Below are 13,986 nucleotides of genomic sequence, written 5' to 3' on the forward strand. Positions count from 1 at the left end.
CTAAAACTCAATGGAAAAAATATCCTCACTCCTCAGGTGAAGATTAAAAAAAAAAAAGACAATGGGTATTTCATCAGGCTGCATATGAGTTCACATCAAGCAGTGAGCTAACCTAGACATGGAACCGGACAGACCACAGAATCATCTTAGGTGTGTACCAGGGAACTCAACGGACTCAAAGGATCGCTCTTGCCACATGTGTTTTCAGAATCAGAACTCAACACGATGTTATAACGCTTTAATAGTGCATTAGGACTTAAGGCGGAAACGTGTGTGTGTGTGTGTGTGTGTATGTGTGAGACAGAGACAGGCAGAGAAAGAGATAGAGAGTGAGGCAGAGGTGAAGGGAGGGAGGGAAGGATAGGGAGAGGGAGGGTGAGAAGTTGGAGGACAGGAAGGGTGAGGAAGGCAGAAAGGGAGGAGAAAAAAACATATACCAGGCAGAGATTATGCTCAAATTAAATGGTAACAAAAGATTAGACATGCCTATGGCGCGACTCCTACAGAATAAAGAGGCCCGGACGACCTAGAGGATTCTTTCCAACTAATTCTTTACTAGCTATAAAATTCAACCAACTCCTGATTTTTGCACCAAAGAAGTAAAACAGATAATCCCCAAATCACAACTACTTGACCTCAGAATCCGTTGTGTAATCTATTTGTTAAAAGTGTATATTATCTTCTAATTAATATCATAAATGACATATAAGACTTAAGCTAACATTAAAATAAACTTGGCACGGATCAACTAATGGAAACTGGATGACAGCCCAGAAGTTGGACTGGAGGGGAAACCAGCCCAGAGTTAAAAATGTCCCCGAGACAGTCCCCATCTGGGTATGAATATGACCGTGCAGGCCAATTTACAGTAACACTGAATGCACTAAAGAGCTCCCCTATTGTGTGGTGGTTGTCACTGAGGGTGAGAGGGGAAGGGATTTGCTGGACCGATGCAGGAATCAATGTGAGAAGCAGAACGAGGAGAACCCGGAAGTCTTTGGCTCAGGCTGCTGAAGCCTGTGCCATGCCTCCCATTCCGTCACCACAGCTGGCTTTCAGCCAGCAGCTCCTAGCGGACAGACGTCTTCTCGATTCTGCAGGAGGAGGAAGTAGCCCGGGGGTCACAACAGTGAGCAGAAGCGGCTGGGGCCCGCGGCATATGTGGGAGCATTTGCCTTCCAATTAACTATTACTTTCTCTTCAACCAAACCTCTGCTTTCAGTATCAGAAAAACACATTCTACAAGCAGCACATGTTCAGACCACAAAACTGGGAGATGGCGCTCTGTCTTACCAGATTCCCCACAGACAAGACATGTTCGAATTGTGGCGTCATAGGATGGTGCTCCATCGCCATGAACAGTGTATTCAGGACGATGCAGATGGTGATGGCCAAGTCCACAAAAGGGTCCATAACGATCAAGTTTACAATCTCTTTCAGTTTTATCCAGTAGGGGTGACACTCCCAGATGAGGAACGTATTGGCGAATTTATACCAGCACGGCGGGCACTTCCTCTGGGACTCTTCCAGCTCTGCAGGGAGTAAAGAACAAAGGTGGCCCCTCAATCCCAGTGTGGGGACAAAGGAGACAGCTGCAGATCCTCACGGGGCATCATCGCCGTGATCACGTGAGGACAAAGTGCAGACTTTCCCTTGTGTCCCTCGGTTTTCCTTCTCAAAGGATCAGTACCAGGTCACTTCCCTGTTAATAATGATGATCTAGTTATAAACAAAATTCAACCCATCTGTTCTGGGAGCACGCAGAGCAGTCAGGAGCTTAGCCTCTGGAATCTCAACTGGCTTCAACACTTAACTGTGGGAACTTGAGCGAGTGATTTCAATTTCCTGGAGAATTAAATGAGCTAAATTAAAGTGCCTCAGAAGACCCTAGAACAGTGGTTCTCAACCTTCCTAATGCCGCGACCCTTTAATACAGTTCCTCCTGTTGTGGTGACCCCCAATTTCATTGTTACAAATTGAACATAATGATTCATCACAAAAACAATATGTAATTATATATGTGTTTTCCGATAGTCTTAGGCGACCCCTGTGAAAGGGTTGTTCGACCCCCAAAGGGGTCGCGACCCACAGGTTGAGAACCGCTGCCCTAGAACAATGATTTTCATCTCATGGTACACATAAGCCAATGACTAAAATTCTGCGGTACACTAAATTATATATATATTTCTTATCTGACCAAAAAAAAAAAGGTATAATTTTGATTCATTCACACTGGACAGTTATCATTGTGTTGGCTGTTGTCATTTTTTAATTTGACAATCTAAGGGAAAAGAGGTCAGTACCCCTGATTAAATAGTTAGATATTGCATGTTTTAAAAACTCTTGCGGTGCACCAGTGTGCTTTGGCACACCAGGTGAGAACAGCTGCCCTAGCATACACTAAGTGCTGCTGAAGTATTTGCTATTGTTATTATCTTTATAGCAGGATCAGCATCATCAACCACGCCACCATGTGTTCGTATGTTCCAAAGAAGTATAAGTCAGTGAGTTTACAATTCATAATTCAGCAAGAAATGTTGTTACATTCCTTTTCCCTTTTCTCCCTTCCTTCCCCTCTCATCTCTCCTCGTCCTTCCTCGTCCTCTCTTAGCCTTTCCCACTTCCATCCTTTCCTTTTCGCTTCATCTTCTTCCCCTCTCCTTCCCTTGGTCTCTTTCTTCTTTCCTCTTTCTCCCTCTCCTTCTTTTGTCTTATCCCTCTCTGTTTGTCTCTTTTAGAAACAGAACCTGTTTTCTTCCAAACATGATTTTATGTAAGCCCCAATATGTAAAATACATAAACCAAGAATTGCTCTAGTTGAGACAAGAAGAGGAGCTTGGAGCCAGTCCAATTGACTTATTCCTTTCCTGAGGGACTTTCCTAATCCTAGGACTCTGATAAACACGGACTGAAAATCACTGAACTAGATGATCTCTAAGGTCGTTTATAAAGCAAAGACCAAAAAGGATGCTTAGACCCTAAAGGCAGAGAGCCATTCAGCTGGCAGCCACAACCACCTGGGCACGAGGCCCTACAGAACAAAGTTCTCCCCAAATTGAGTGTGAAATATAATAGCTGGGATTCCGAAAGTCCAAGGATCTTGGTCCTGGAGAATGTTAGGAGATGTAACTTTGCAAACCTGTCAGCATGATAATCCTTAGAGGCACGGTATTGGTTCTAGAGGGTTGGCTATAATGGCACCCCAGCCCAATTCTTCTGACAAAACCAAATCATTCATGGAATAAAGGAAAGTTTCCCAACATTTCACCACCAACAAGATGGAAACCTTCAATTAGTCTACTTTCCCTTTTCCAACCAGTTGGATGGTGCCTGTGGTGATGGCTTTATTTTAGATGGGGTGCTTTGCTGGGTTTCTGATTGGCTCCCTGGTTGCTAAGAAAATGGTTGCCTTGGTTTTTCAGATTTAAGGGCCACAGTAAGCGCCATGTGGGAGTCTGCGTGGGAAAGGAAGTCTGTGAAGAAAATTTGCTTTGGCTTCTTCCTCATAGAACTCCCTCCGTTTCCAAGGTAAATTTAGTTTTCTTCCCCCCCTCTTAAAAGAAAGAAAATGAAAAGGTTCTCTTATTTCCATAAATTCTTGTAGTACATATTTGGAAATCTGGTTCCGTTTCTTTTTTTACCTCCTCCCATCTCCAAATGTCTGCTGCTCACCAGCACAGCACGCACGTGGAGGTTGAAGCAGCTACTGTTCACATTTCTGACAGCTGACACAATTGTAATGTTTTATAACGAACTAGAGGCCCAGTGCACGAAATTCGTGCACGAGTGGGGTCCCTAAGTCTGGCCAGCAATCAGGGCCTATTGGGGCCAGGCCAGCCGGGGCCTGCTGGCTGCTGCTGGGGCCTACTGGCTGCTGCTGGGGCCTGCTGGATTGGGGGAGGGATGGGGGGAGGGACCAAGGGAGGTTTGCTGGCCAGGGGCAGCGGAGGTTGGCTGTGGAAGTGCACTGACCACCAGGGGACAGCTCCTGCATTGAGCACCTGTCTCCTAGTGGTCAGTGCACATCATAGCGACTGGTCAACCAGTTGTTCTGGTCATAACGGTCACTTAGGTTTTTATATATATAGACTAGGCTCCAAGTCTTTACCAGACAGCAAAGAGGGGTTTCTCTGCCCTGTGGGGCACCAAGAAGATTCCTAGAGGGATACAAGATATCTCTTAACCACCTTTACTGAGCAAAGGGTAGATCTTCAGGATTTTTTTCATTTCACCAAAGTAAGACAATGTAGAATGTTAGGAACTAGAAAAGATCACTAGGTGAATAAGGAAGTGTATAAAGTAACTCACAACTTTGCAAACTTACTGGCCTCACGTGCCTGGAATAGGGGAAGTAACTGATTTGGAGGAATGAGTTAACTTGGGGGATGAGATGTCCAAAGGTTTGTGGGGTTTCCTTACCTTGCTCCTGGACGTTTTCAGAGAGGGTACTGCAGGTCTCAACTTCAGGGCTACTGGGAATTGTTTCCAGAAAGGGCCTCATAATTCACTGAGATGGTGGCATTGGCAGACCATGAGGTTTCTGAAGGCAGGGGCTTCTCTCAACTCAATTCAACCATGTTTATGCACCTATAGTTTGCGAGGCACTGGGAAAACGCTGATGAACGCGAGTCCCCATCCTCACAGAGGTTACCATTGCACCGGAAAGGCAGAGAGATGCCAGAGAAGTGACTGTGCTGACACTTGACATTTGTCAGTTGAATAAAAGAATGAGTAAGTATGCCCTAGCTCAGTGGTCGGCAAACTCATTAGTCAACAGAGCCAAATATCAACAGTACAACGATTGAAATTTCTTTTGAGAGCCAAATTTTTTAAACTTAAACTATATAGGTAGGTACATTGTTATTAACTTAATTAGGGTACTCCTAAGGCTTAGGAAGAGCCACATTCAAGGGGCCAAAGAGCTGCGTGTGGCTCGTGAGCCGCAGTTTGCTGACCACTGCCCTAGCTGTTGGACTCAGTGGAGAGAGTGTCCGCCTGCAGACTGAAGGGTCCCGGATTCAATTCTGGTCAAGGGCACATACCCGGGTTGTAGGCTCGACCCCCAGTAGGGGGCATGCAGGAGGCAGCCGATCAATGATTCTCTCTTATCATTGATGTTTCCTATCTCTCCCTCCCTCTCTCTTCCTCTCTGAAATCAATCTATATATATAAAAGGCTAATATGCAAAGTGTCCCCTCAGGAGTTCGACCAGGAGATCACTCGCTATGATGTGTGCTGACCAAAAGGGAGCAGCACAGAATGAAGAAAGGCCCTGGCCGGTAGCCAGGGAAGGAAGGCCCCGGCTGGCAGCCGGCAGCCAGAAGGCCCCGATTGGCCCTGATTGCTGGCCAGGCTTAGGGACCCTACCCATGCACAAATTTCATGCACTGGGCCTCTAGTAAAAATATATTATATATATTTTAAAAAAAGAATAAGTAAGTCATTTGTAGCAGCAATAGCTACAGCCAGCTACCTCTATAAGGGACTGTTTCAAACTGTTTAACCCGAGAATAAGTAATGCCAAGTACCATCACTACGTCCTCATTCTTACTTTACCTACTCTCTCCCCTTCCTTCTCCCAGGGCTTTTCTGCTTTGAGAAGTGAAACTACACTACTCTCTGACTACACCCCACCTCCAGGCCTTTGAAATATCCCCAAAGCTGATGGCTCCCCTGACTGAATTCTGCTGAGTTTATTGGATCCCGGTGAGCATGTCTGAAACTGAATAGGGGTGAGGCAGAGCAGGCAGGACTTTCTCATTATTTACAGAATTCTGGAATTCTCCACTGTGGTTTTATTTATTAAAAAATATTTTTTATCCTCATCCGAGGATATTTTTCCATTGATGAGAGAGAGAGAGAGAGAGAGAGAGAGAGAGAGAGAGAGAAATACTGATGTGAGAGAAACACATCTATTGGTTGCCTACTGCACACGCCCTGACCAGGGCCCGGGGCAGGGAGGAGCCTGCAACCAAGGTACTAGGTATGCACCCTTGACTGGAATCGAACCCAGGACCCTTTGGTCCACAGGCCAATGCTCTATCCACTGAGCCAAACCATTAGGGCTCCACTGTAGTTTTAAACAGGTAGGTAGGAGCCTGTTTCTTTGATTTTAAATAATAATAATTTTAATACTTGGGTTAAAATGTCAGGGCTTCCTAACTGAAGGTCTGGAAAGCAGGAACAATTATTCATTCAATGCTAGCTTTTCACATTGTAGCAATCTAGCGATCATTAATCCAGAGGGACCAGCAGTCAAACAGGAATGATCTTTCTTAAGGTCCATAATTCCCTCTTCACATTATTCAGCTCCAGCCATTCATCGTTCTTTGCTTACAGCAGTTGTCTCATCAGTTTTAACAAAGGGAGTCAACTACTAGGAGAGGGGATAGGAGGAATGTTTGAGCAGGAACAGGCAGTAAAGGCAAAAGTGATGTGAACTTCAGGGCTTAGAAAAGGGGAAATGAACTGGAATGGCCTCTTACCCAGGAACACAATTACAGTCATCTCCTCTGAGCTACCCTTGCATCTATTTATCTTCTTTAATCCTCACCCAAGGATATTTTTTCTATTGGTATTTTTTTTAAAGAGAGTGGAAGGAAAAGAGGGGGAGAGGAGGAGGAGGAGGAGGAGGAGGAGGAGGAGGAGGAGAGAGAGAGAGAGACAGAGAGAGAGAAAGGGACAGAGAGGAAGAGAGGGAGAGAAACATCGATGTGAGAGAGACACATCCATTGGTTGCCTCCTGCACCCACCCAGAGCAGGGTGGGGAACGAACCTGCAGCTGAGATACAAATCAGTGACCCTTCAGTGCGTGGGCTGATGCTCTACCACTGAGCTACATTGGCTAGGGTTGTTGTTGTTGTTATTATTATTATTATTTTATGTGTGTGCTGGTGGGTGGAGAATGAGTAGAGCAGAACAGAAAGATAAAGAAGAGGAGAGGGAGAACAGGAAAATAAGGGAGTAGAGAAAGGCAGTAAAGCTCCAATGATTTAGATCTAACTCAGTACAGGGACAAAAGTACTAGGTCTCTAGCAGAAACCCTGCCACACCAACACTCCCCACCACTCCAAGCTCAGCAAGATTCAGTTCAACAAGCATTTCTGAGCATCTACTTCTGCCAAACCCTGTGCTAGGTCACCGAGGTAATCAATAAAAAATTGCTGCATTGCTTTGATAGTTCTGCTCTGAATGTCTTTGCCAATAATAAAATATGCCTATTAGAGGTCGTTAGTTTTCTTTCTCAGCTGCCATAGATACTCAGATAAATCTTGTCTTGGTGTTCAAGTGAAGAATAAAATTAGCCAAGGTTCTTAAACTAGTGTTTCTTATCTTGAAATGATCTGCACTTATCACTTGCAACCTTAAGTATAAGCTACAAAGAGCTTAAATAAGTTCTATCGGCAAGGACCCTGATGGGATGGAAAGAAAACAGGAATCACTGAAGTTGTTCAGGTGGCTGAAAGCAGTAGGTTCAGTATTGTTTTTACCTGATATAGTCTCCAGATTAGGCAGGGAAAAGTGTAGCTCCTTGTAAACACTCCTTGTAAACACTTCAAGGGAGATCCTTTCTGGGGATTCTCCCTTCACTGCAGACGCCCCTGCCCAACACACACACACACACACACACACACACACACACACACACACTCACAAAGTGGTATTGGTCTTAAATGACTCAATGACTCAAAAAATAACTTGTCTCAAAGACACCAGGATCATTTTGAGTCTCCTGATATCTGAGACGCTGGCTATTGTTGGGTTAGTTTGGTGTTTGAACTCTGAAGTAAGGCAATTTGAGGCCTCAAGAATAGTCTGTAACAGAATGGATAAAGAAGTTGTGGTACATATATACAATGGAATATTACTCAGCCATAATAAAGAAGGAAATCTTGCCATCTGCAACAAAATGGATGGATCTTAAGGGTGTTATACTAAGTGAAAGAAACTAGATAGAGAAAGACAAATACCATATATTTCCACTTATATGTGGAATCTAAACAACCAAATAAATGAATAAACAAAACAGAAACAAACACATAGGTACCTAAAACGAACTGATGGTTGCTGGATGGGACTGGGGTTGGGGCACTGAGTGAAAAAGGGTGAAGGGATTAAGAAGTACAAAATGCCAGTTATAGCCCTGACCAGTTTGGCTCAATGGATAGAGCGTCAGCCTGCGGACTCAAGGGTCCCAGGTTCGATTCCGGTCAAGGGCATGTACCTTCGTTGTGGGCACATCCCCAGTAGGGAGTGTGCAGGAGGCAGCTGATGGATGTTTCTCTCTCATCGATGTTTCTAACTCTCTATCCCTCTCCCTTCCTCTCTGTAAAAAAATCAATAAAATATATATTTTTAAAAATGCCAGTTATAAAAACAGTCATGGGGATGTAAGTGCAGCATAGGGAATATAGTCAATAAATTGAAATAACTAAGTATGGTGTCAGATGGGTACTAGACTTATCAGGTGATCACTCTGTAAGTTGTGTAATGTCTAATCACTATGTAGAATACCTGAAACTAATATTGTATGCCAACTGTAATTGGAAAAAAAAAAAAAGCTGGATCTATAATGGGACAAGTCAACTAAATCAACACGAATCAAATGAAGAAGATTCATACAGAATCAATCAGAACCTGTGAGAGAAAACTTCGCCACTGAATCAACCTCTAAAGAAAGGAGCCTGGGATGCAGACCCCAATTGGATGGAAAGCTAGCACTTGCTGGGGACGGTGGGAACTGGAGCTCTCGCAGGTGCTCCTGAGCATGCCCACTGCGTCATGGAGAAGCCACCTAATGCTGAGGGCGGGCCCTGACAGCAATTGTAGCATGCCTCACTGCAGGCATGCTACAATTCAACAGCGGCTGCTCTGTCGGTGGCACAGGGCTGGAGAAGAGGGGTTTCAGCGCATCTATTCACACATCAAATGTATTCATGGCTATATGAGAGTGCTTGAAGAGAGGCAGAATTAGGCGCAATCGAAATGCACAGTACAGTCATCCTTAAGGGAAAACCACCAGCGCTGTAAGTAGCTGAAAAGGAAAAGAAGAAGGTATGTTTTGGGGTGATGGGGTTCCATCATCCTTTATCTTCACAGCTCTTCAGTCTATATTCCTTTATGCCTTACATCACCCCACTGGCTCCTCGTGATGACAATTACAGAGACTTCTTCAGATCTTCTAGCTCACACTTAGTCACTCTTTCACACTTATTATCTGTCTGTGCACCATGCTGGCAGAAACTTTGAAGTCCTTATTGGATTCTCTGCATGCAGATTTGGGATGCTGGTTTCTGTGACCAGCACACTATTCCTAAAGCTCAGAGGCAATTCTGGCAAAACTCAGACCAAGGGACAGGGATGATATTTATCAAGCACACTACATATTTGTATCTCAGCAGCTTGGACTGACATCACAGGACACATACCTTCTACTAGTGTATTTGTAACAACACTCAGTATACTGTTTATCCTGTCCTTCCGCCCATAGGAGGCCAGTTGCTCCATGGAAACTAAGAGAGATCCAGGACCTTTCTTCTTAATTTCCACTTCAGTTGTACCCTGAAAAAAGCAAAAAGCAAATGGGGTGAGTAGTCGTATAAACATTCAGGCTGGGCCTTACCAGATCAATAATCCAGACTGTGAGCAGAAACATATGCTCTTCCTTAAATTTCTTACTTTAATCCTACACTCAATCCTATTGACCTCAAGAAGCAGAATGCTATAAGTTAGCCACGGACTATCCTTACGTCTATAGATGACAAGACCAAGTCATTTAAGTTTGTACAAATCTACAATGAACTCGAGTCTGGCTGGGACCCAAATACCTCATCTGCTTAATTCCAAACATAGAATAGAAAGACCAGGTCCCCTGGGGCAATGCCATCAGAAGTAGACCCTGAATTTTCCTGGCCTAGTCTCATATCCGCAGCATTTGACTAGAATTGGACCACACCATAGAATAAGTCAAATTCACCTCCATTTGAAATTTCATTAAGGGCCATGTCCCTAATCACACTGAGAGTTACAAATACTGTTTCCTCCATGTGTAGGAGCACCATCACTGTACCAAACTGTTGCTTCCAAATGCCAAAGCTGGGCCTAACTGAATGTTAACAAGTTCTACCCCAAATCTCCTCCAAGCCACTGTAAAGAAGCAGGTAAGATTTAGCTAGTTTAATTAAATATATTGCATCATATGTGTTGATCTTGTCTTTTTAAAATTTTATTTTATGAGTTAACCTGCATGGTTCAAATCCCCAACGAAATAAAAAGTGCAGAAAGTACCATCAAATTGTTATACAAAATATTTTTACATGCTCCATAGTGGTCAATATACCACTGGCTCCTCATGATGTCAATTAGATTACAGTAGATGGTTTCTTCGTATTCCTTGCTTGTGTTCTTTGTGCCAACCTGAATATTCTACATCAGATCAGGCTCAATGGGATGGCTTAAAACCTAGCTTTTTAGTAACCATGTTGTCCACTTTAACACGTTATCCACCTAAAGTCGGCTGCCCCTTCCTTGGTGAGGATCACAGGGCAGAGAAAGTCACCATCACTGAAGGCCAAGGAAGAGACATGTTTGTATGAAGCCAGAGAAGTATCTGTCTGATCCATACCAGAGTGATCCTACCAGTTTAAAAGAAAATAATTATCTCTAGAGAGGTACATCAGAAAGCCTTTCTGTTCTTATATGTTCAGATTTTAAGAACCATACAGAAGAAAATTTCTGGCAGATTATAATTTATCTCATCACAATGTTTCATCAAATTTTCACTGATTCAGACATCTGGTTTACCTTACAGTTTTGTTTGGCAGAGCTACAGAAGAAATAGAAAGGAAAAAGCACTATTTTCTTGGCAATTCCTGACCCATTATTTACAAACATCTGTGTATGTAAGAATGACTAGTTAACCCTTGCCTCAGGTCATATGAGGTATATTTCCTTGAGAAGCCACTTTTGGTTAAAATTCCCAGCCTGATATTCACAACATCTAATAAATCAGATAAACTACTACATTTTAAAAAAGGACAATTGTCTAAAAACGAACAAAGAAAGACCCCATTCAATGCACACTCTTATTTCTCGCATTTATTGAGTCTCGATTTTTATTGAATTGCCCTTCTGAAAAATTGTAGTACGTGGTAGATAATCTTCTTAATGCTGATCCCTAAGATACGGTACAATCTAATAGACCAGCTGATACTTCAAGGAAGGATGAAATTGCATTTAATGTAGCTCTGGTACTAATTATATCTTAATATTTTCTGGTCTTGCTGGATATAACAAGATATAAATTCTTCAGGCTTTAATCGCAATAATATTAAAAACAAAATTAATGAAAATGCTGTCTAAGAATTATCATTTCATGATTTTTAAAAAATTACAAAAAATATAAATACCAAGAAATAAATCTAGAAAAGATATACAAATCCCCCACTACAAACTATTCAACTTTGCTGAGAGAAACATGAGAAGAGTTAAATAAGTGAAGAAATATACTCATAGATTGGAATATTCAATATAATTAAGATGCTCATTCTTCCCAAATTGACCTCTAGATTCGGTGCAATCAGTATCAAAATTCTCCACTTTTCTGAAGAAATTAACAAGATGATTCTAAAATATATAAAAACATACAAAGGATCTAGAATAGGAAAATCTTTTGAAATATTATCTAGAATAGCAAAAATATCTCTTAAAAGATTACTTAATAATATTTTAAAATATTTTTTATTTGGAGAGCTTACACTGTCTCATTTCAAGAGTAATAAAGTTACAATAATTAAGACAAATGTAATATTGGTATAAGCATAGATAAATAGATCAAGGGAATAGAAATAGAATACAGAAATAGACCCTAACCTACTACATCAATTGATTTCGACCAAGGAGTCAAATCAATTCAATGGAGATAGGAAAGTCTTTTTAACGAATGGTACTAAAATACTGGATATCCACCCAGGTCCACTCCTATGTAGTTCCATACACAAAAATTAATTTGAGCTGAATCAGACCTGAATGTAAAACCCAGAACTATAAAGCTTATAGAAGGAAAATATCTTCACAATCTTAGGGATTGGCAAAGATTTCTTAGGCAGATGCAAAAAATATCATAAAAGGGGAAAAAACTGATACATTGGACTTCATCAAAATTAAAAATTTATATAAATGATAAAAGATTTACCGCCGAAACTGGTTTGGCTCAGTGGATGGAGCGTCGGCCTGCGGACTGAAGGGTCCCGGGTTCGATTCCGGTCAAGGGCATGTACCTGGGTCAAGGGCATGTACCTGGGTTGCGGGCACATCCCCAGTGGGAGATGTGCAGGGGGCAGCTGATCGATGTTTCTCTCTCATGGATGTTTCTAACTCTCTATCTCTCTCCCTTCCTCTCTGTGAAAAATCAATAAAATATATTTAAAAAAAAAAAAAAAGATTTATATCCATAGCATATAAAAAGCTAATAAATCAATAATAAAAAGAACAGCTCAGTTAAAATGGGCAAAATATTTGAATAAGCAATTAACAAAAGAAGATATAAGAAGCCAATAAGCACATGAAAAAATGCTCATCATCATGGAAATTAAAAGGACAATAAGATCGTATTTTATACTCACTAAGATGCTAAAATCAAAGATTAACACAACCACATATTGGCTAGGATGTGGAGCAACTGGAACTCTAATACACTGTTAATCCTATATAATAAAAGGATAATATGCAAATTGACCCCAACAGCAGAATGACTGGGAATGACTGGTCACTATGACACACACTAACCACCAGGGGGCAGACACTCAATGCAGGAGCTGCCCCCTGGTGGTCAGTGCACTCCCACAGGGGGAGCTCTGCTCAGCCACAAGCCAGGCTGATGGCTGCCAGCACAGTGGTGGTGGCGGGAGCCTCTCTCGCTTCCTCAGCAGCGCTAAGGATGTCCAATTGCAGCTTAGGCCTGCTCCCTACTGGCAAGTGAACATCCCCTGAGGGCTCCGGGGCTGCCAGAGGGATGTCTGAATGCCAGCTTAGGCCCAATCCCCTGGGGAGTGGGCCTAAGCCAGCAGGTGGACATCCCCCGAGGGGTCCCAGACTGCGAGAGGGCACAGGCTGGGCTGAGGGACCCCCCAAGTGCACAAAAGAATGATGTAACTATTTTGGAGAGTCGTTTGGCAGTTTGTCATGAAGCTAAACATACATTTACCATATGACCCAAAAATTTCACTGTGAGTTGAAATCTATCCAATATAAATGAAAATACTTATCTACAAAAAGAATTACACAAGAATGCTCTTGGCAAGCTTATTCATGCTACTGAAAACTGGGAATACAAGGAAGCCCATCAATAGGAAAATGGACAAACAAATTAGGATATATTTATACAATGAAATACCACTCATCAATAACAAGGAATGAACTACTGATACACAAAACAACATGGATGTATCTCTAAAACATCTTTTTGAGTGAAAGAAGCCAAATAAAAATTTCATATTGTATGAGTCCACAAGAATGAAAGAAAACTAATCTATGGTGACACAAGTCAGAAGTAGTTGTCTGGAAGGGGGAGGGGCCAGATTAGAAAGGAGTATGAGGGCACTTTCTGGGAGAATTTTGTGGTAAGGAGGGCTTAGGGGATAATCCTCAACTGGTCACAGAGCTCATTCTCTGCCTTGGTTTCACCCACAACTCTGGTAACTCTTGGGTGAGGTTACCCATTGTACTAATGTTGTACTGATTACAGAGGAGAGTATGGAATGCAGAGTGTGTAAATACGTATAAAATGTATCTGTGTTTTGGAAATAAACAAAGATCAACTAAACAAGAAAAACACAGGTTATGTATGCTATCGGACATAGTGAGGGAGTCAGCCAACAAAAGCAGGCAAAGGAATTGGAAAGCGTCATAGTGGAAGACAGAAGGCTTCGGGTATGCCCTGATTAAAGCCTGCTGGCCTGAGGCAGCTGAGGCAGGCTGACTAGAAGC

At 42.4% G+C, this 13,986-nt stretch overlaps 1 protein-coding gene across 6 annotated transcripts in view; it reads right to left on the reverse strand.

Moving 5' to 3' along the window:
* Positions 1–13,986, reverse strand: part of SCN8A (sodium voltage-gated channel alpha subunit 8) — a 186,280-nt gene that overhangs the window by 46,722 nt on the left and 125,572 nt on the right. For all 6 annotated transcript variants that reach the window (XM_070410201.1, XM_070410199.1, XM_070410197.1 and 3 more), the window contains exons 13-14: positions 9,429–9,561; positions 1,294–1,532 (exon numbers count right to left, since the gene is read on the reverse strand). In XM_070410201.1, the coding sequence (XP_070266302.1) occupies positions 1,294–1,532; positions 9,429–9,561 (372 nt within the window). The remainder of the gene's footprint in view (positions 1–1,293; positions 1,533–9,428; positions 9,562–13,986) is intronic.

The sequence above is a fragment of the Myotis yumanensis genome, unplaced genomic scaffold (assembly GCF_028538775.1).
Source record: "Myotis yumanensis isolate MYYU_CA2020_CCGP unplaced genomic scaffold, mMyoYum1.0.hap1 SCAF_3, whole genome shotgun sequence".
In the NCBI taxonomy this organism is placed as follows: domain Eukaryota; kingdom Metazoa; phylum Chordata; class Mammalia; order Chiroptera; family Vespertilionidae; genus Myotis; species Myotis yumanensis.